The 22,025-nt window shown below is 40.0% G+C and overlaps 1 protein-coding gene across 2 annotated transcripts in view; it reads left to right on the top strand.

The window, feature by feature from the left end:
• RPS6KA2 (ribosomal protein S6 kinase A2) overlaps positions 1-22,025 on the top strand; it is a gene marked incomplete at both ends in the record, with an annotated part of 290,115 nt that overhangs the window by 253,908 nt on the left and 14,182 nt on the right. For both annotated transcript variants that reach the window (XM_080341014.1, XM_080341015.1), the window contains 3 exons: positions 3,359-3,461; positions 7,071-7,201; positions 8,939-9,064. In XM_080341014.1, the coding sequence (XP_080197140.1) occupies positions 3,359-3,461; positions 7,071-7,201; positions 8,939-9,064 (360 nt within the window). The remainder of the gene's footprint in view (positions 1-3,358; positions 3,462-7,070; positions 7,202-8,938; positions 9,065-22,025) is intronic.

Genomic DNA, 22,025 nt, shown 5'->3' with positions numbered 1-22,025 from the left:
ATGGGAGTGGGGTGTGGGAGTTATTCTTTACTTGGAAAGAGAGAGAAATTATATTCTCAATAAAACATTCAGGGCCAAGGAATACATTTCTCCTTTATGGATGTGGAAGCAATATGGAAGGAAAAAAAAAAAATCTTCAGCTTCTTATACCCATGCAAAGTAACACACTTATAATGATCTTAAAGCACCCAACCTGAAATTTAAATGCTCCAGTTAGCAGTAACATATACAAAGTCTCTTTTAAATTCCTAATAAAATGCCTCAAAATAATAATTTGGATATGAAAACTGGGACAGCTGAGACCCTGTTACCATTAAAATAGGTGATGAAACTCCCAGTGACTTCTGCATACAGAGCTACGATTGCCATGAATTAAGATCTAGAAAACTGTTTAAATTTTATGAGAAGTCTGACAGAAACAGGCAAATACAAGACTTGATACTTAACTTCTTATGTGATTTGCTACTCTGGTTGGTTTGTGTTGAAAGAGATCAAGGTGATCCATCAGCCCCAAATAATTTTGGGACCACAGTAAGAGATAACAGGTTAATACATTTCACCTAAAATTGGAAATATTATTGGAAAATCCAGAAGGTTCTCAACTCCTCCAAGATATTTGTTGTCTGTGTGTATAGAAAACAATGGCTGTGATTCTTGCTGTTTTCTTAGATCAGCTTATGTCATGTTGTGTTTTGCAGTCTACAGGATGCGGGTTTTTAAAGGAAGAAGCATTCTGCCTGCAGCAAGCCTTCATGTTTAACTGTGTTGGGCTGCCTGTGGTTTAGTTTGTTTCAGAGAATTGGCTTTGGTTGTAGTGGCTCAGTCGAAGAACTGGAGCCAGTGTGGGATGGGAAAGCCCACAGATGACACTGCTCTGCTTGTACTTGCTCCTCAAAGATTTCATGAAGCTGCCCGATTCAAAAGCTTTAGGCAGTTTACCTTTTTCTATTCCTAGTTGTCTAGTCAGAAACACAAAAAATAATTTTTATCACAAGTGGAAAAGGAAATGAAAAAGGGAGTCATCGGGTTTGCGCTCAGAGGAGGTGCCTTTCACTCACACACGCAACTTCTTTGTTTCCATCCCCTCGCAGCAAGCGGATTTGTGATTACACATCTTTAGGTGGTGTGTGACTCATGATGAATCTTAGATCCCTCCCTAGTAGTGGAGGATGTGGGTTAGGGATTCAAAACACAAACGTATCTCCAACAGCAGTTAAGAAACTACAGATGGGAGGAGGAATAAAGAGGCCAGAGAAAATATGGTCATGATAATCAAAAGAGAGTGCAGTTCCCACGTGATGTACGACTCTAAAACGTTCTCCAATTTTCGGACCTCACAGGATGATGGGTACATTTAATTCAAGGAGGAAGAATGTGCATGTAACCATATTTCTTTCTGCAGTAGAAAGACTGCAGTTGTGAATTAAGACAAATAAAGGGAAGCTGAAAGCAAATAGCTTTCTCAAGGTGAAATCCTAGCAACAGAAAAACCTTTAGTAGACTTGGAATTCTCTTTTAAAGTTCTGAGCAAACAGAAAAAAGATATATGTAAATTATTAGGTTGATACTTTTCATTTGATGAGTGACACTTCCTGCTTAAGATTGCAATTGGCTTTTAATTATGTGGAAGACTGGCTTTCCATTGTGGCTCAAAGCAATTATTCATCTATTTTTCTCTTAAGAAGATACGGAGCAGTTTTAAGCAAGCAGCAACTTTTTGTGGTGAAATGGCCATTAATTATTGCAAAGTCATTTCCAGCCTCACCATTCCACTTTTCCAAGGAATCATAATTCAGCCACAAACATATGCTTTATGCTAATGCTAATATTATGCTACGGAGTGTCCTGCCTCAATAACCTTTGTTCATCTATACAAAATCAAGTTCAAATTATGTTGATGTGTATATATCTTAGGTTTAACCACATGCTTTATATTACAGAAGTTAATTCACCACAAAACCCACAGTTAAAACTAATATTCCTGCATTAAAAGACTTGAAAAAGTATGTATTAATTTCCATTAAATATTTTGAAAAATCAGCTCATTATGTTGTTTTAAGAGCTAACCTGAAAATACATACTAAAACAGTCATAAAAGTGAACACTCCAGTTCTTATCATTACTTGAAAGTTTGTATGAAACATTATATTTATGCTCAGACATGTTAATTATTGGGCACTGTTCATGGCTTCTAATTCAGCCCTTTGAAATGTGAGAACAAAAGCATTGCTAGAAAGGGAATGCAGTCTAGGGACTGAGACATGGGGCAGGGAGTCAAACTGGAGCTCTGTTCCCCATGCCACCATCAGCATGACGTTCAGTTTGGGCCATTTCAAGCATGGATGATGCAAAGATCACCAAAATCAATAGGACTCTTGCCATTAACCTCTGTAGGCTTTGGATCAGATCCAGACATGCTGCACCTCAGTTTGTTCATCTACCAGAGTGTGTGTGTCTGTGTGTGTATGAATGCTTGCAAAGCGGCACAGTGAAGCAATTTTTTACAGATCACTAAGTATGAGGAAGGAAGCCGTGAAGTCCCTGGGAATAAAGGCAGTGCATTAACATGCGTTTATGGTGACTTACTTATGCAATCCCTCACGTACCACCTCACTCACCAGCACAAACTCACACACCTAGCAGTGCTTACCTGTTATACACCTTCCTTTCTTCCTTATGTCTTGGTTTTGCTCTTCTGCTCAAGCCGCATTTAGGCCTTCAAAATCATTCCCCATCCATCTGCAGTGCTTTCTTCTTAACATCTTTCAATGGGAATTTCACCTAATCCTCAGCCGTGAGCCCCGTCTCTTTTACCAGATATGTCAAAAGAACAAGTCTCTTGTTTAGGTTGTGAGCACCAGGCAGCCAGGCCTGTTGCTCAGCTCAGTCTGGCAGAGTGTCAAACATATTGCTAGTTCTTGACAAAAAACAAATGCTAAACCAGCCACCACTTCCTAGCAGTGCTTTGTGCTCAGTGCCATTGCTGCACTGCTGAACCCACCCAGGCGGTTTCCTGGTGTTACCATTGCACGTTCCAGTCCTGCCCTTGAGAACACTGAATTTCCAGATGCCCCATCTGGAATACTGTGCCAGTCTGCAGCCTAAATCTTTGCCAGAAACATCTGTGTTTATATTCTGGATCCCAGTAACTAGAAAGTGCAGGAACCATTCAGGGCACATGTTTTAAGCCAAACAGTCAAAAGGAGCCAGAGCTGCAGACACATCATCTTTTTTTTTGAGTCCTGCAAGGATGGCACAGAGCTGAGAGAAGACACCCTAAACAAAGCCGGGGAGCTCCTCTGCAGATGCCGGAGGTGTACAGATTGTTGTTGATTGTGATCTGTTCTTCTCCTTGTAGAAACTATACCGGAAAGAAATCAAGCCGCCTTTCAAGCCTGCAGTGGGACGGCCAGAAGACACCTTTCATTTTGATCCAGAGTTCACGTCTCGAACCCCCACAGGTTAGTAAGGTGGCACATGGGACATGCGTCTTTTCAGTGAGTAAATTCATTCTTCCCCTCCCCATTCTAAAAGTCTGATTGCCTGCGGGATTACTGGTTTTTGTAATATCCAGCAGGAAGCAAAGCCTGGTTTGCATTTCCAAGAAAAGAAGCTCATAAACATTTCACCAGCTTCACATTAATTTGTCTTCAGGAAGGACAGATTTCACATTTTTAGTAGGAAAAATAGATAATGACTTGTTATTTTGTTACTCTTATCATTGCTTACATTAGCTGAATTTAACTATTTTAAATTACCTCAGTTTCAAAGAACCTATTATCTCTGCAAGTTAGTATGATTATATATTCCATAGATGTTTTCTTTAATTATGAAATCCCATAGACTATGAACAGTTGGAAGTTAATACATGGTTAACAGTAATGAAGAAGCATCAAGTTCTCAGACCAGTGGAGTTGTGCCAACTGGAAATTTGGCCCACAATATTTAGAAAATCCTTGCAATGAGAATGTCATCCTATAGTTTCTGTTTCCTAACAGGAATATCACATTTTATGCATTATGCAGGGCATTTCAAAAAGATGGACCCAATTTCACAATGATGACATGTTACAATTACAGAAAAATTTACAAATGGTTTAATGAGTTATCAAGTTTTAGTAACCTTTTTATAAACGCTCTATGTTCCTTCCACCTGCTGTAAGGACAACATCGAGATGATAGTTGAATTTGTCCCAAACATCTCTCAATTGGGCCCATCTTTTTGAAACACCATGTATCTGTGAAGGTGACTGTTGTGCAAAACACCATCTTTCCACTATTCAAGTTGAAAGCAAGAAAGTCAGTAATGTCAGAGTGGTAATCCAAGTTATAATGTTGCCTTAATGGATAAACTACATTACATTTCTGTCTGTGATATTCCTGTGTAAAGACGTATCTATTTACATGGTCTGAAATGTAAACATTTAATTAACTGTTGATTGTAAAAGACTTTGAAGATGGTAAGTGCTGTAAATATCACATAGTATTGTTGTAATAACCAAGTATAAGGTTTCAAGCTTCAGAATTGTTGCAATGAGAGTCAAAGATATGAGCCTTCATTACAAAACCACCTGCATTATAGCATATGAATCAGAGCTGAGACTTCCTGTAGTTTTTGTTCAGGCTTATCATACATTTCAGCCTTTTCCTAAAAACTAGCCCAAACCTCTACTCTAAGCCTGGTTCAAATCTCCTTTCATGGGGTATGAAATAGTGGTATCTAGTTAAAATCTTTAATCAGTCTTTGTTTGTAGTTTCTTTGGCAAGGATGTTCTCACTTTCATAAGCTATAAAAATATTACACTCTGGTTATTTGGGTCCAACTGGAATGTCCACCTGTCTCCAGTATATGTTAGTCATGTTCTCATGCTCCTCTCCGACTGCATGGAAGCCTGGTTGACTTGGCAGTGAATTATGAAGGAACCATTATTTTCAAATATGTCTTGGAGCTGGATATTTTCTAAGTTCAGGAGTGTTCAGATTTGAATTATTGTCATTCATCTTTTAAAACAAACATTATTTCCTGTTAGTTAATCCCTCTTGGAAAATCACTGTTGTATATATGCCATTGTAAGAAGTATCCAGTGATGCAAGAGGTCTGGTATGATTCATCCATGTATTTGCAAGGAGAGTGCCCATCAATACACTGAGACAAACAAATAGCCCATGCCATTTTACCAAAGGACGAGTTTCTCCACATACTTGGCAGTAAAGACTGACTTGCTCTGTTTATTTCTGACTCCTGTCAGGCTGACACAGCTTTATAATGAGATACAGAATTAGCTGCAGTTTCAGTTTTTTTTATTTCTGAGCAGATAATTTGGTTTTACCATGTTCTGTTTTCGGATCCTCTGTTCAGCTGACCGATAGATTTATACAGGGAGTGTTCCCACAACGAAATGCATATTTTCAGGACCTCAAGCAGTACTGCATGTTCCATGCCATTGCCTTTCCCACTAATGGGTGGTGCTGAAAGTGTAGGGAGCTGAGTCAGATATAAGGTCCAGTGGGGATGTATTTTATTTATTCTAGTGAAACTGGGTGTTTACAGAGTCATACAGGGAGACAGCTTTCTAAAGGAAGCTCAGCTTTGTAACCTTGTCATGGTAAACCACATGTTGCACTGAAAGAAATGTGAAGGGGGGTGGAGCAGGATGAAAAATGAACAAATAGAAGGTGAGCAAATTTGAGTACTATAGAATCACAGAATGTGATTGGAATGGACCTCAAAAGATCATCTAGTCCAATCCCCCTGCTGGAGCAGGAACACCTAGGTGAGGTTACACAGGAATGTGTCCAGGCGGGTTTTGAATGTCTCCAGAGTAAGAGACTCCACAACCCCCCTGCACAGCCTGTTCCAGTGCTCTGTTACACTTACTGAGAAGTTGTTTCTTCTCAAATTTAAGTGGAACCTCTTGTGTTCCAGTTTGTACCCATTACCCTTGTCCTACCCTTGGTTGTCACTGAGAAGAGCCTGGCTCCATCCTCATGACACTCACCCTTTATGTATTTGTAAACAGTCTCCTCTTCTCCAAGCTAAAGAGCCCCAGCTCCCTCAGCATTTTCTCATTTTCTCCACTCCCTTCATCATCTTATAGGTCCTCTAATACCCAGCCAGCTACCCAGGGATGGCTTGCAATGCAACTCATGCTTGTGAAAATACGTGGGACCAAATCTAAGTGGGGAGAAAGATCTCCTTAAAGCTTTTCAGAATTTTAAGTGAAGTGCAACTCTTCTAGGTTTGGCAGGCTGTTACTCTCACTGAGCAGTGGCATAGGTATGGGGAACTGCTCTCTAGTTATTTCATTCCAAAGGCAGAATAATTCATGGCTCTGCCTTGGATTTGCCATGTCAGGGGAAGGAGTGGAGAGAAAATCTCCAAAAAGGTTAGTTAAAGCAGTTCTAGCTATTTTGTTCATCTGAGGACAACTCAACCAGCATCTTCCCTGGAATAGGTCCCAGCTTCTAAAACTGCTGCAGAAAGATTGTTACAGGCGGCAAACCACCACTACTGGAACATCATGCTTTTACACCTGCTTTCAGGTCCCATCTTCTCTACATTCTCCTGACCCACACAACATACCACATTACCCAGAAAGCACTTTAGCCTTTGTAATTTTTGTAGTCAATGTGTGCTGCGAAGGACAGATCTGGCATCTTGCAGCTTTTTTCCACTCCCTGGAGAACCTTTGCTAAGCCAAAGGGGTGCCCTGCCTTGAGCCATCCATCTTTCTCCCAGCTTCTCCATCCTGTGCCTTCTCTCTCTGTGTGGACTCCTGGCACAAGCAGTGCTTCACCTAAGAAGGAACATGCACTATGAAAAAAACCTCTGTATCCAAGAGGGGAGATCCTTGCAAATAATACCATTGCACTGTTCAGATCCAGAGGAAAGGGATGGAGAAGGCACACCACAGCCTTGATATGGAGGTGGATTATTTTCACACGTGTCTGCCAGGTCAGCAGGATCTGCTGTTAACTGGCAGGGATGACATTTTCTGTTGCAGGTGCTGTGCTATTACTTTCTTAATTTTCTGTGCAGGTCATGAGACTATTTTTTTCCCTCTCCTACAGATTCCCCAGGTGTTCCTCCAAGTGCCAATGCTCATCATCTTTTCAGAGGGTTCAGCTTTGTTGCCTCTAACTTGGTGCAGGAGCCTGCACAGCAAGATGTACACAAAATCACCGTCCATCCAATTGTGCAGGTATTGATACTGATGTTACACTTCACATTTGATGAGCAAATGCATATGTGCAGAGTGTATTTAAAATGCCTCAGCATTTTCATTGCTACCCAGCGTAGGTAGGAGGTGTTTACACACACCATGAAGGAGGTGGAAAATTATAGTCTTTTCCTCAAGGCTTTTATCTTTAAGTTCACATTCTCCACAGCCTTCACAAAGGAAACAGGAATTGCACCTTGTCACAACTGAAATGAAAAGTACTTCTGAATACCTGAAAGACTGTTTCAATTGTGCAGACAGGGCAGGTAACAAAATGTTGTTTCTTCAGTGAATGCCTGTCATTCTCAACAGTTTTGTCTTGGATTATACAGTACAGCAAAGGGGCTCAATGCTTTAGGCTCCCATAGACACAGAGCCCAAGCTCCTGAGTGTAAGAGGCCACCATGTTCCTGATGCTCTTGCACAGGAGCCTAGCTCTACTCACATAACCCAGGGGGGCTTGATGGAGGAAGGACACTTGCCAAACACTTGGTTCTTTGCTGCCATTCCTCTACAACATGCTTTCCAGTCATTGCAATTTAAACTAAAAATTAATTGCTACAAATGGCTCAATAAATGAGATAGACAGTGAATCAGGAGAAAGAAGTGGACTGCTCAAAGATGCAGCAAATTTTCCCACAAAGAAAAAGTTCCTCTCCTACCCACAGCCTGGAGGCATACAGACCTCAAGGGGAGAGCTCCTGCCCATGGTTTTCATAGGTTTTAATAGTTTTCTTCCTTATTTTAATAATTTACAGTGGAATATCTCATATTCTTAAAGATTCTATTATGCAGCAGTAAGCGAAATGTTACCCAAGCAATTACATCCCAGAAATGTTATATATATTCCTGTGGTTTCCTTTGTAAAAATGTACTAAATGTTAACACAAGCATGTATTATAATTTAGAAGGTTCTATGTGGAGTTTGCTAGTGAGGTTACATTTTTAGACAGAGGATCCTAGAGGATTTTTAGAGCTGTGGGTCATTTTTTGAGTTCTGGGGTGGAATTTGCATCAAGGCCTCAGATCTGGGTTGCACCATCTAACCAGTCCACCTGCCCAGAGGTTTTCTAAAGGGCTTATGAACTAACGATGCCATAGTTCACTCCGTACCCTTCAATAAATAAAATTGGAAATTTTGAAGTCTTTCCCTGCTATTATCACTAGTAATATGCTTTTTAAATTTAAATTGGCTTAAAGTAGTAACTTTTCTCTCACACAGAAATCACAATTAAATGTATCCTGGGCAAGACCTCTAGTGCTCTGGAGGCACACTTCATATGTGGGCTATCTGTTTTTGAAGACTGTGAAGCTATTAGTAGTTTATAAGTTGTCTAGCCCCCTAGTAATTAGAAATAAATTTATATTGTCAAGATATGTGGCTTTGTCAGGGGATTTGGGCCCATAGTTTCTTCTGAATTTCTAATAGGAGGCAGTTATCTGCATCCCATAAACAGTTTAGGAAATCGCTTCTTTTTTGCCTTTACTTCTACATAGACAACTCTCTCTTACAGACCGGAAAAAGGTAAAAAGTGAGGGGAGACACTTGTTAAGATAAAGAGCTTCAGATTCTTTTAACTGAACTTAGAAAAACTGTGACATACAAGAGAGCTCTGTGAAGGAGATGAGATCAAGCACTGCTTTTATTAAGCCGAGACTAGTTAGTCCTTGTTTTTACATACCCATTTCCTGATTACTTTGTTTTGTCTTTCCCTACAGCAGTTACATGGGAACAACATTCACTTTACAGATGGATATGAGATCAAAGAGGACATAGGAATTGGCTCCTATTCTGTGTGCAAGAGATGTGTTCATAAAGCTACAGAAACAGAGTTTGCAGTGAAGGTAAGAAAGCCATCTGGTAGATGTCAGAAATGTGGTTGAGACTGTTCTACCAGCTCGGGCAGCAGTGCAGTCAGGGGATATTTTGTTGGCTTGTTTCTTGTGGGATGACATTGCTTGGTTTTGGTTTTATTGGGGTTTTTTGTTTGATTGATATTTTTTTTTTCTTTTGGAAGATGACAGGTTTCATGATAAGCCTTATATTATTTCTCACACCTTATATTATTAAGTAAAATTCCTGGATGGAAAAAACCGTTATGGTTTTGTTTGGAAATCCTGCTAATCATTTCAGCCATGCTTCTTGTAAACTATATAGCATTTTAACAGATCCTACATTGGATCATCATAAATAAACAAAATAACATGTAAAATGATTGCAAAATTGAAATAGCACTGTATTCTTCTTTCTCAAGTTATTTAGTTCTGACATTTTTTATTGTTGTCAGATGATTTGTCAGTGAAAACCCCAATCACCTTCAAAAACTTAGATTACCTTTTGTCTCCTTGACATTCACCACCAACATGCTACAAAAAGGAGCAGAAGGCAATCTTCAGGAGAGATGTAAAGTATTAATTCAGTAGCATTTAGTGGGATATTAAAGACAAGTCAGTGAACTTCAGAGCTGGTCAAGCAACACCACATAAAATAGTCACCGCAACTGCAGAGGCTGGGAAGCTGCGAGGATGTAGGTATGAGGGAACCTTTTCTGATAGGGAAGAACTTCAGTAGAACTGCTTTGGAAGGTCATGCTTAGTGGACTGAGTCACAATCTCTATTAAATTATATTGAATAAATGGTATGCAGCTATTACAGAGGGCAGAACAGACCAATGTATCTGGCAAGTGGTTGTGAGGTTACAGCTCAGAGGAAGAGTTCCAAGCATTCCATTTTCTTAAAGAAAAAAAGTGTAGCAATTAAAACATTTGTATGACAGTAAAGTATTTAATGTTTTTGTTCTCGTACCAAAAAGAAACAAGATTGGATTAAATGAGGAATTAGTGTAATGAATTGAAAAATATATAAACAGTTAAGTCAGATCCTTTCATTCTGTATGATATAATGGGAACAGATTGCTTAAATGAGTGTAAGACAAAAAGTAGCTCCTTGAAATCAGTACATAGAGAAATGTATTTACCAAACCTACAGTAAACGAGGAGTTCTAGCCAATTGCCTCTCTTCTTATTTTAAAAATTTTAGAAAATGTATGTAAACTTAGCTTATAAATGAGATTGTGTCTTTGGTATTAAATGAGATTATGAGGGCTGAAAGAAGTGATCTAAACTGCAGTCCATGAGATAAATAAGCTGCTGGTGGTCAATAGAGTATTATTAAGCCTTTTTTACAGTCTTCCATTACAAGACTGATGATAATGTAGTATCCATGAAAGTCCACTAAAGTTTTGGTGTCTCCCCATGGTGGCCACAAAAACCTGGGAACCATTAACAGCTGACAAGTTGTTGATGTTACCGTTCAAATAACAGTTTCTAGGCTATACTATGATTAGGAGCATGGACCTACCAGCAGGTCCGTGGGCTTGCACATTAACATGCTAAGATTTTCATTTTTAATGAACAGAAAAATTAGATTTTTCCAGCGTCCAGGTCATTTGTCAACAGATGGCATCATGTTATAGTAGGCGTGGGTTCTATGTGATTGAATTACATCTGTGATGAACAAAATTTACGTTAAATTAAAGTAATATCTTTAATAATTTATTTATCTCAAGTATTGCTGATAATTTTATCAATGTTATACATCCAGCATGAAACCAAAATAGAAAGACCTCAGTCCTCAGAGTGTCTGAGTGTCTGAATCCAAGAGGGTCCAGCACTTACTCAGCAGCTGGGGGCTTGCGGCACCTCACAGGATCCAGAGCAAACTCAACATCTGGAGACACTCAAAACTCCAGAAGAGTTTAACACTTTGATTGCTAGGTTTATGCTCTTTCCCATTTTTATTACTCTTTCCTCTTTTTATTCCTTTCTTCCTCCATTTCTTACAACTCTTTTCTTGTCATGCTGATATATCTCGATTTCGAGTATCAATTTAGGCAGCATGCGCAGTATCTCAATTTCTGACACAGTGTGAGTCAAATGTGCAACACAGATTTGGGGCTGGAGACAGTGGGTTTCTGTTTGTACTGTCTTGCCAGCACATTGAGTGCTGCCTCCTTGATTATTATTCCTACCAATATATTCATTTTACTTTCCTTTCAATTATATTTTTATTTTCTATTAAGATTATATAATTTTGTTATCAAAGTAGCCTGCTTTCATAAACATTGCACAATGCCACCCATTTCAAGTAATTAGATAGCACAGGAGTTGCAACTGATATTATCATAATTATATATCAGTCCCTTTTGACATGCATCCTTTAACTCTCTCTATAAAAATCACTGTAATTAGACTCTTTTGATTTCTTTCAGTAAGTATAATTTTCTCAGTGTTCCCTCATACGTAACATTCACAGGAAAAAATATCTGCAGTGATAGTTTGTATGACAGGCATCAGCCCCATTGGCCTGGCACTACCTCATTAAAAGCTCCCTCTTTAAGATGAACTGCCGACACATCAGAGATCATCATCCCGTCTCCCCAGGGGAAGGTGGTGATAGGGAAGGAGTTAAGAAAATGACGTGGTGGCATCACCATGGGAAGACACACGTCATGTCGCTGGGTAAATAATCCCTCCATGGGGACTGCCACTCACCAGGCCTTATTTACTATTCCTGTGTGGTGCCACAGTGAGAGAGCAGAGTACTGAGCCACAGTAACTTGAGTCGGGGCTACAGATGGAAAATCCACTCAGAAAACCAAAACCTTTCCTACCCCAGAAGCAGAATATATTTATTTGGATGCAAAACATTTTATCCCTTTTTGTCTTGCTGGCCATCTGCAACTAATTGGGGGTCATCTTATAGAGATAATTAGATATCTAGCAGTGCAAAAGAGTTTTTTGCTGGTGTTGTAAAAGCATTGAACAGATCTGGGATTTCACTCATTTCAGAGTTCAGTGAGACTAGGCACATCACTCACTGAGGTGCTTTTGGAAGTCTCCCTAGACACCTCTCTGCGCCTGTAGGCATCTAACTGCCTTTGCAAAGCCAGTCACTGAACCTGCAGAAGAAGAGAATTTTCTTGCAACCTATTCCCTCTTCTTTCATGTCATCTGTAAAAATGAAGTGCTAATAATAAGCTCTAAATCTATTTTAGATGTGACCTCAGGCTTCTAAATGCAATATTTAAGAGCCCATACTTCTATTTCCACTTCTGAGAGCATTTCAATACCATGCAAGAGAAAAACTTGTAGACAGCCAGATTTCCTGCAAACTAGGTCTACTCCAAAACTAGTAGCCACCTACCTGGGTCAGTGCAGGTAGATGTTGGTTTAGCAAGTCTTTGTATCATATTCTACTGTATGTACATATTCTGAGGCACTTTTAAAATTTTACTCTTAGACTTTGTTTCCATCTTATTCCCAAGTGAAAAAAAGTATAAAGTTATGAAATACAAGTAAGGATATTGTTCATTCTTCTGAATGCTTTATAAGACTCTGGCAGAAAGAAGAGAGATGGGAAAAAAAATGTTTCTCCTCTGACAGACCTCCAACATGTTTCAGATTCTTCTGCTATAACATTGTTCATCCTGACTACAGCAGGCATAATGATTTTTAATAGCAAAGGGAACTGGTATTGTCAATCACAGTTAGAAGCTTCACGTGGGCATAAACAATGAGGTCAGAAGCAAAGGAAAATCAGATCAAACTATTTTGGTCACATCAGTATCTAGAGAAAGTAAGTCATTTAAATAAAAGAATGATGCTAGAGCAAATGGGAGGGATTTCTGTGGATAGAAGAAAATCTGCAATGGAGCCTAAACAGATTAAGAGCTCTTGCTTGGTAAACAAAGCAAATGCTACAGTTCAGAGTTCTTGGTGAATCAAATTTTTCAAAATCTGCCAGAGATTTGATGCAATTAGTATATTCCAAAGTTTTTTATTTACTTAAAACTGTTGCACTAGTTTCAGGCTTGGATCCCTATTTGTAGTGAAGCTTTCAAGCTGGATTTTCAGATGTTCTTCTTAATGATGCCAGATTAAGTAAGTTTGCAAAGGACATGATTGAATCCCCCTTTTTTTAAAGATTTCACTATTTAGATTGAGTTCTTACATCCAGGAGAGATTACTGGTGGATAACAGCCAAGTAGAAACTGCTGCTGCTGTAGTCTGTTCTACTCCCAATAAGGCAAACATTGCAGAGGTGGGTGGTATCAGTACCAGCTTCAACAGCTTGATGCCAATTGTTTTCTTCTCCAGGTCAAAAGACTAACTGGTTAAGTCTAATGGATTTTTACTCCTTCCATGCTGTTAAAGCCAGGGTGAACAACTGGGTAAAAGGACAGGGTATACCTTTCTCCCTCCTTTGAAGAAGAAAAACATACAATAGAGATAGTCCCAAATAGGAAGCCCAGTTTTGCAGATGCCAAAATTACAGTGGAATTTGGATCTCAAAACAAGTGAATTTCATTACTTTTTTTCTATCTCTGTAATGTACTAACCAACTATTTGGCTCTCAGCATCCCACAGCTGCGAGCAAAACCAAATTTTGCAATCTGTTTCTGCCTCTGGGATACAGGTTAGTTTATGCTAGAGTCCTAATAAATCCTCCAGTTCAAATAAAATTCTGGCAATTATGAAGCACTGAAAGTACATCTATCTCAGCATGTTTTGGTATGTGCAGACTGGGGAGAAGGTGTATTTTAATTACCTATCAAAATGCAGTACCAGTGGAGAAGTCATGCCAACATGCTATCGATAAATAGAAGTCAGTAATTTGTGAGAGCTGTTTTTAGCAGATCTGTGTGATCAGAGTTACTCTATACCTCTGTTTATTTGTTAATAACAGTGAGTGACCTGACCACCAAAGCTGTATGAATTCCAGAGTTGTTTCATAATTTCTTTAAACTTCATTTTCCCCTCCTAGTGATCTTTGCAGTCTTGGTTTGGTTGTTTTTAGGTGGTTGGTGTAAGCACATACAATATTATGCTAATCTGAAGGCAGAAGGTTATACGGTGGTATTTAGTTGGCTCTGTAACGTTTTCTCTGTAATCTATCATATAGTTATATCAAGAGTTTAGTGCTAAATGCAGAAAGCATGAATAACAAAAAAAAAAAAAAAAGAAAAAAAGTAGTCTTCTAAGATTGACTCAATCTCTCAATCTCTTGCAGTTCTTTTAAATAAAATGGGAATCCCAAATACATGTAGCTTTATTTATTGAAATAGGGGGAAAAAAACAAAAAACAAAAAACAAAAAATCAATCCAAAAGTCATCAAATCTCCTTAACAGTTAAGGTGTCTGTAGATCTAGACAGATTTGTTTTTCTTTAACCATAGAAAGTCACTAAGATGACTTTCCCCTAAAGTGAAACAGACTGAAATTTTCAGGCGAGGGTTTGTGTCTATTTCTATTTGTCTGGGAGGTACCTATTATCTGGTGGAACATGGATAAATACATCAGGATTTTAACAGGCAAGTCAAGGGAGAGTTTGCTGGATAACCTCAGATTTCTTGGCCCTGGGCCTCCCAGCTTGTCAGCACCAGCAGGTGCACGTCCACTGCCTCTCCCAGGTTATATGCAGAGATCTCCAAGTCAGAGCCATTGGTGAATACAACCCCTTTGAATTTAGCTTTGAAATTTAGCAGGAGTTACCTGCTGCTGGAGCAGAGCAGTAACAGGGCTCTGCAAGGGAGAGGATGGGCTGAGTGGGCATGGATCAGATGCTGAGGTCCTCTCTCAGTTCTCATTCGATCCCTCGTCATGCAAACTCCTCTTGACTTTGCTGGGTGGCTTTCACAATAAGGTTTGCAGGGATGAGTATGGGTCTATCACACCTCACACTCAGGGGGTAAAATGGCATCAGGAAGAATATAATGTGATGTAAAAAGACCTCATTAAAAAACCTGATACCCAACTGAAGGGAAATGGAAGTGATATCTATGCTTCCATAAACCTCTAACTGTCCTTGCTCTTCCTTAAGATGGTTTATCAAATTATCTGCGAAGAGCATATCTCTTGCCTCTGCATGATCCTACTGATGATTCAGAAAGACACTTTCCAGTACTTTATTGAGAAAATGACTACAGTCTTCCCAGAAAATTTCATTCCTATTTTCTTTCATTCCCTGAAAGATAGGTAATTAAGCTGTTCAATAGACTCAACTAATTCATAGGATGGAAATAACAGGATTTGAATACTAGCATCAGACAAGCATGGCATAAATGTGTTGCTAGTGTGGTTAGTTTTATCAATAAAATTGAAAAACAAATCTACAGATTTCTGTCGTACTAACACGCATGCATATAAGTAAGGGAATTTTGTCTGTTGTACTTGGGTAGGGCTACTAAGCCCTGTGAGACTATGTTCTACTTTGGTATCCATGGTTTAAGACAGAATATAAACAAAATAGAGAAAATCTATAGCAGAAAAAATGCAAGAATTACAAGGCAAGCTCTATCAAGAGAGCTACAAATATAAATGATGTAAGACAGACAAGAGTCCAGTGGGATGCGATCAAAATCTATAAATATCTCTAAGGTGATATAAATGATGGATGACAACCATTTGGCTGCTAAAGACAGCAAGACAAGACAGAGTGTCTTGAAGCTAAAAAAGGAGTTTCAGGAAAAAAAATCTGATGGTAACAGCAGCTGGTAAAACAGACTCTTCAAGGAGATGACCGAGACGTCCTCCCCCTCACACACAAAGAAGTTGGATCTGTCATATTAGTGGAAATATAGCCTTACAGAATGCAGGGTCAGAGGTATAAGACCCCTTCTTACCTTGATAAAGTACAGAGAACACTTAACGTGTTCTCCCATGAAATTCGACTTATAAAGCTGGGATTCAGGAAATCCTGTTGTCTAGACACTTCACTAAAAAATGGTTTTTCGCTGTCTGAAAGATACTGAAGCTGGTAGTGTGGCACCAGATTCAGTAAGCTACAGGATGCCATGTGGGAGATACAGGCTTCAGAGCAGATGCAGGCACAAATCTCCATGCTGCTTTGGATTTGCATAGGGCTGTTTTCCAGAGTGTTCTGCAAAGAAACTAGCGTGAAGAGCCCTAGACTACAACTGGGATCCATGGTGGATATGGTAGGAGTGATTACAAACCATATGGATGAGTGTCCTCTAGAATACGATGGGAAGACAAAATTTTTTACAGTATAATAGATGAAGTAACAAAGGAGTGGTGGAGAAAGTTGTCTATGAGGATCTTGTGTCTGATCTGTGAGAGGATTTTTGAAGGTTTTCTTGGTTTTCCATTTCCAAAGAACTTATCAAAGGACCTGACTTCCACACTGGACCAGGACCACTGTGTTTAATTTCACTCACCACAGCAGGAAGCAACATAGCATATTTTGTATGCTGTCCTCATTTTTTAAGATTTTAGTTTAGTTAAATACCTACAAAACTTCACTTTTCTGCTGTTTTGATTTGAGTGCAAGCTTGTTTGTGGCAGTGAGAGCCATTGCTAGCTTATGGCTTTTTGGGTAAATGGGATCAAGGCTTAAGGCTCAACAAAAGTGACAGAGGAGGCAGATAGGAATACAGAAATATGTGCAGACCACCCCTTAAACTGTGCTTCAGAGGAAATCTTAGATGTGCAGTGGTTGTATATCCCCTCTGGTGTAAGGATACCTGCAGCCTTCTTCCCATTTCTTCATGAAGTTCAGAGGGCCTCTCTCCTTGGCATGGGTGAGCTTCTGAAGAATGCGAGATGATGGTGTTTCTCACTGCTAACTACATCTTTTCTGAGACCTAGGATCAGGCAGCAGTTTTCCTACAGCTTAGTAATATCATGTTTCTCTTCTCTAGCTTGCTTGCCAAATACCTAAGTATTTTGGACAGAATGTGGTCCTCTGTGGCTATGTTTCTCTTTTGGGGCCATTTAAACTCTGTTTCTTGTATTTGGTTTCCATATTGATGCAATAATTTTTCCCTTTTATAAGATCTGGATATGATATACTTGTTTCCATCCCTGAAGCTTTCTGTAAAAGAAGGTGGGAGTAGCACTGCAGTCATTTTATGGACTGAAAATCCATCGGTCTGATCCAAGGACGTGTGCTTGGGCTGAGCAGAGCAGATTAAAACACAGAGTGGAGCCTTTCCCACTGGGCTCTTCTGCCTCCAAAACTGCAGCCTTCTCTCTAAAATGAGCTTCTCTGTTTCACAGGTGCTATTGGAACAAATTTGTTAATGTGTCTGCATGCTTAGAAAAGATGTGCTACTGTACAAATGCTAATTAATAAGTCCTACAGTTCCAATTGGCAGCTTAGGAGTGCTAAGTCAGCAAACAGTGGCAGCAAGTGGGCATGATCTGCGTGCAGAAAGTTGAATGTCTCACCCGCGCAGCTTGATCTGGTGGCCAGTGCTTATTTCAGAAAAGTATTGCTAATTAGGCCTATTTCTCCTAATATGCATTTCACTGGTTTTCTGCAAGACTTAAGTATGGATGAGGGGAATGAATTTCTGGAGCTAATCAAAACTAATAGCACAGCAAATAGTCCCTCAGAAACTATTAGGCTTGGAATAGTTGTCCTTGGAGACATCTTAAATGTAAAATTATACCATATCCTTTTAAATAATGTTAGCCTTTCTGCAGTGATTTTCATCCAGCTTGAGTAATTTGACATCAAAAAAGGAACCAAATTAAAACAGATGCTTGGCATGAGTAGGGCTTATTTTTAGAAGGAAATATTACTGAAATGGAAACCTGTACATTTTCCAGCAGCACAGAACAGCAGAACTCTCTCTCTCCATGACACTTCGATTGGAATTAATATTGTAGATGAAACTGTCAGGTTAAAATCCCTGCATGCTGTTGCACCTCTTTTCTTCAGAAGAGATGTAAACCCCACCTATAATCAGTTCCACCAATGCTACCCTGAATTTTCAAATATATCATAGATATGGTGTAGACATAATGTGCAAAGAGACGAAAAATTAATTCTCCCTTTGCTCATCCTTCCCCTCACAGAAAAGGAAAGGATTTCTACAGGGAGTATCACATGAAACTGTATTACATGAATCTCTTCTTAAACGTGATTAGTCCATGCTTACACTCGAAACAGAGAATACTTCAAAGTATAACAGAAAATAAAGTAGCTTTAAAAAGTGTATAGAGCTCTCTTCCTCCTCCATGCTTTTTTCTACTAAACCACCTAAAGTTCCCTAGTGCTGGTCAAAAACTTTATGTAGTCCCACTGCCTAAACACGCGGACAGCCTCAGCTGTGGGTGCTTCAGGTATCGCAGTGCTCAGGTGTCTGTGCTGAGCTCCTCCTGGATTTCCAGTGGCTGTAACCAGAGCAGCAGATCAGGACTGTACCAGAGGCTCTGCTGCTCCAGTTCACACTCTTCAATCTCAGTTTCAGCTGCCAGGAAAGGTCACTTGAGGCAGCTGAAGGTGAGGCAGATGCTGGTCCCATTTGGGACTGGGGGTAAAAAGAACTGTGTCTCATGCACCTCCACCATGACCCACTACAGCTCTTCAGTCAAAGCCCCAGAACCTACTTTTTATCTGTGCCTGTGCTGTAGGGTGTACCTTTAATGCTTCACAATGTTCGTGGTTCTTACTGTGGAATGAATCCACCAAAATAAAACAGAGAATTTTTGCTGCAGTTCATGGTAGTGGCACACACCAGAGTGTTACGGGTTAAAACAGAGGGCCAGTGTTTGGTACATTCAACTTTCCCAAGAAGGGAGATGGCTACCATTGCCCATTTCAACTGATGATTAGATAGAGCTTTTGCATCCTGTTTCACTTATGGGGAAAAAATCAAGTCAGAGCCAAGAAAATGTTTAAATGCAATCATCTTTGTTCATTGAAGATGCACCAAGTCCTTTCTCCCCAGCACAGGAAGACCCAACACCAGACAGCAGTTTCCTCACTGCTAGCTCCAGCTTAACCTGGCCAGAGCCCCATCCTTTCTCCTCAGGCCCATATCACTGCTCGTCCCATCAGGGCATCTCATGTTTCTTTTCTGTCTTCTTTCTCACTCTGCTACTTTTCTCTCACCCTTTCTTTTAGGCTGTTCATTTTCCAGACAGCAGAGACAGTTAAATTGTCACCTCCTACCTCTTGCCTTTTTCCAATCTCACAACTGTAGCGATGGAAAACTCTGTGTGAGAAACACAGCCATCCTCCTCATGCAAGGTTAACCAGGCTAATTTCAGCAGTTTGAAAAGGCAATTTGTATTAGTAGGGCTAATTCTGCCCAAAGCAGATTAGGGAGTGTTCACACATACCATTTCTTTGGCAGGGCTGTGAAGGCTGTAAGTCCCAGCTGGTGGCTGGTATCAAACAGCTGAGGGCTATAACATCTGCTAATGGCATAACTGGATCCAAAAGAAGAAATTTATCTACACAGTTGGAGGCATGCAAATACCTTCACAAAACTGCACCAAGCAAATATAAATATATACTGTCTGTATAGCTGCTGTACCAATTTCAGCAAGGCTCCACCCACACAGAACTGTATTGATTCCCTCTTTTATACTCATCAGTCCACCCTGGCAATGCTGAAAACATTGAAAACCCATTAGTAAGGGAGAATCAGGTGATTTTTTTCCATGAAAAAGACTTGAAAAAACTGGCCAGATGCATTAATTAGGATTTTGAAAATATTCTTTCCTAATCCTTTCTTCCTTGATAGGGAAAGAGTTCAGTATTGTCCTTTGATGGAGCTTGACTCATTTTAAAATATCATGAGGTTCTTACCCTAATTTTCGCTGAAGAAAATACACCTTTTCTTTCAGCTGGTCAGTGAAATACACAAAGGATGTGATAGCAAAAAGACAAACAAGAACCCTATTAGAACAAAGAACAGTGGCTGAGCCCATTTACTCTAGAATTGTTTCATCTGCTGTGTAATACAACTGAGTTTCTAAGCAATCCCTGGGTGCCCAATACATAGAGAAAAGTCTATTTGTTGTATGGCTCAGTTTCTTATTTTTCTGAAGGACAACAGAAGACCCCTGTGCTTCATAGCTCTTCTCTGCCAAAGTACATTAGAGTTCGTTACACTTTCAGTTAAGTTATGGTGGCTTTCTGAGTTGTTCTTCATCACACATCAACAAAGATAAATAGAAAAGTAGCATCATTAAAGCCCCAGGACTGGTAGCAGAGAAAATCTTCCCTTAATTCTGTAACAAAGGGTATTTGTGTATACATTCTGGCTGAGTTCAACTCAGAACACATTTCCTAAAGAACAGACATCAGTTCTTGCACAGGAAGAGCTGCAGGAGGTTCATGGGCTGTCACAGAGAGGAATAGAGATGAATCTGTCTTCATTTAAAAAACAAATGTCTCAGAGGAAACAGTGACCAGAGTGGCAAATGCTCTTTGTTACCACAACAAATATTTAGAAGTTACGTAGTTTTGCTCAGCTTTTAATCAGAGTTTGAGAGTGTCATTGTCCATCTCAAATTCAGATAGATGTATTTACCTTACCAGCAGAGCTTGCAAGCTACTAGATAGCAAATAAAAATAAAATATTTTCTTAAAAATATCTATGATAACAAGAGCAGACTCTATGCCATATGCTGTAGCCATGTGTGGTCTCAGGTAGGAAGTCTGATGAGAGAACGGCAGTTCCCACATCCAAATCTGTAAAGTTAAATGCCTTTTTTCTTTCTAGCATTGCCACTTCCTGTATATAGGTAGGAAACAATGCAGAGCTTTTGGTCCTCGCTGGAGCAGGGCAGCCAACAATAGGCTGTCCTTATGGGGGTCTTTCTGAGCAAGCCTGAAAGGAGAGCTCTGAGAGATGATGTATTAAAACTAATTTGAAGGCCATACCTAACTGCTACATTGGTTGGGTGTGAAGTGATGCATACGTTGTTATCTGGTCTACACAATTTGCCCTGGTTGAATTCAGTCGACAAAGCTAAAACCTTTCCACACACACCGGTAGACTAGCAGTATAGCTCATCTTTAATAATTAAAGACAGTTAAAGTCCAAAGCAGGAGCAAGAGGAATAAACATTAACACAGAAATGGAAAGCCAAGTGCCTGGTATGGGTGTCTCCTCTGGTGGTGGTTCACTGCCAGTCAACGCCCACTGTAAAGAACATCCTTGTCCCCAGCCTGGGAGGGCAACAGGGGCACAAGAGCTCAGTGCAGTGGGTATGCAACCCCAAGGAGCCAGAAGATGTTTGCCGGGTCTCCCCTGGAAAGGATTAGCAAGAAGAATACTTTGGTTTGTTTCCAGGAGGCAGACTACAACCATGGTTAGAATTTGTAATGCTTCCCTCACCTTCTCTGGCAATTGCTAAGTCTGACTTAGTGAATGCTTTTCAAATTACAGTCGAGGCCGCTTAATAAATCTTGGCATTGACCCACTCCAGAAAGGGGGATGTGTGTGTAGATAAGCATGTAGGATTGTGGATGAGGTGTTCACGGTGATTTTTGGACTCTGCCCAGCAGCCGAGGTGTTGCTGCTTGGAGAAGAAAGTGGTCACTGCACAGTGTGGCAAGAGGCCGAGCATCGCAGCGGCTGGCTGGCGAGCGTAGGGAGAGCGTGCAGAGGTGGTTGTGCCAGGGCTGTCCCCATCCTGCCCCTCTCCTGCTCCATCTGCACAAGGTGTTCAGACCATGCTTTTCCTCCATGTTATATACAGCAACACTCCCATGGAAAATCAGGAAGTACAGCTGCACAAAAACCACTTATTGAACACCTGTCTAGTGAAACCACTGCCTTTTCACTTAAGTAATTTAATTTATTTAATCTGATACTTTTTGAAAATCTCAGAACTACTTACGAGTATCACTAGAAGCCCACGACATACTATCCTTAGCTCCTGTGTTCAATAAGGAGCACTGGGCCTGCATGTTACTGCAGCTCATTTTGGCACTAAGCTCGGGCAAAATGTTGATGCATTCTGGGGATGCAGCACCTCA

This window comes from Nesoenas mayeri (assembly GCF_963082525.1).
Source record: "Nesoenas mayeri genome assembly, chromosome: 3".
Classification (NCBI taxonomy): Eukaryota; Metazoa; Chordata; class Aves; order Columbiformes; family Columbidae; genus Nesoenas; species Nesoenas mayeri.
The sequence above is the reverse complement of the archived record's forward strand: the minus strand, read 5'-3'. Positions and strand labels throughout refer to the sequence as shown.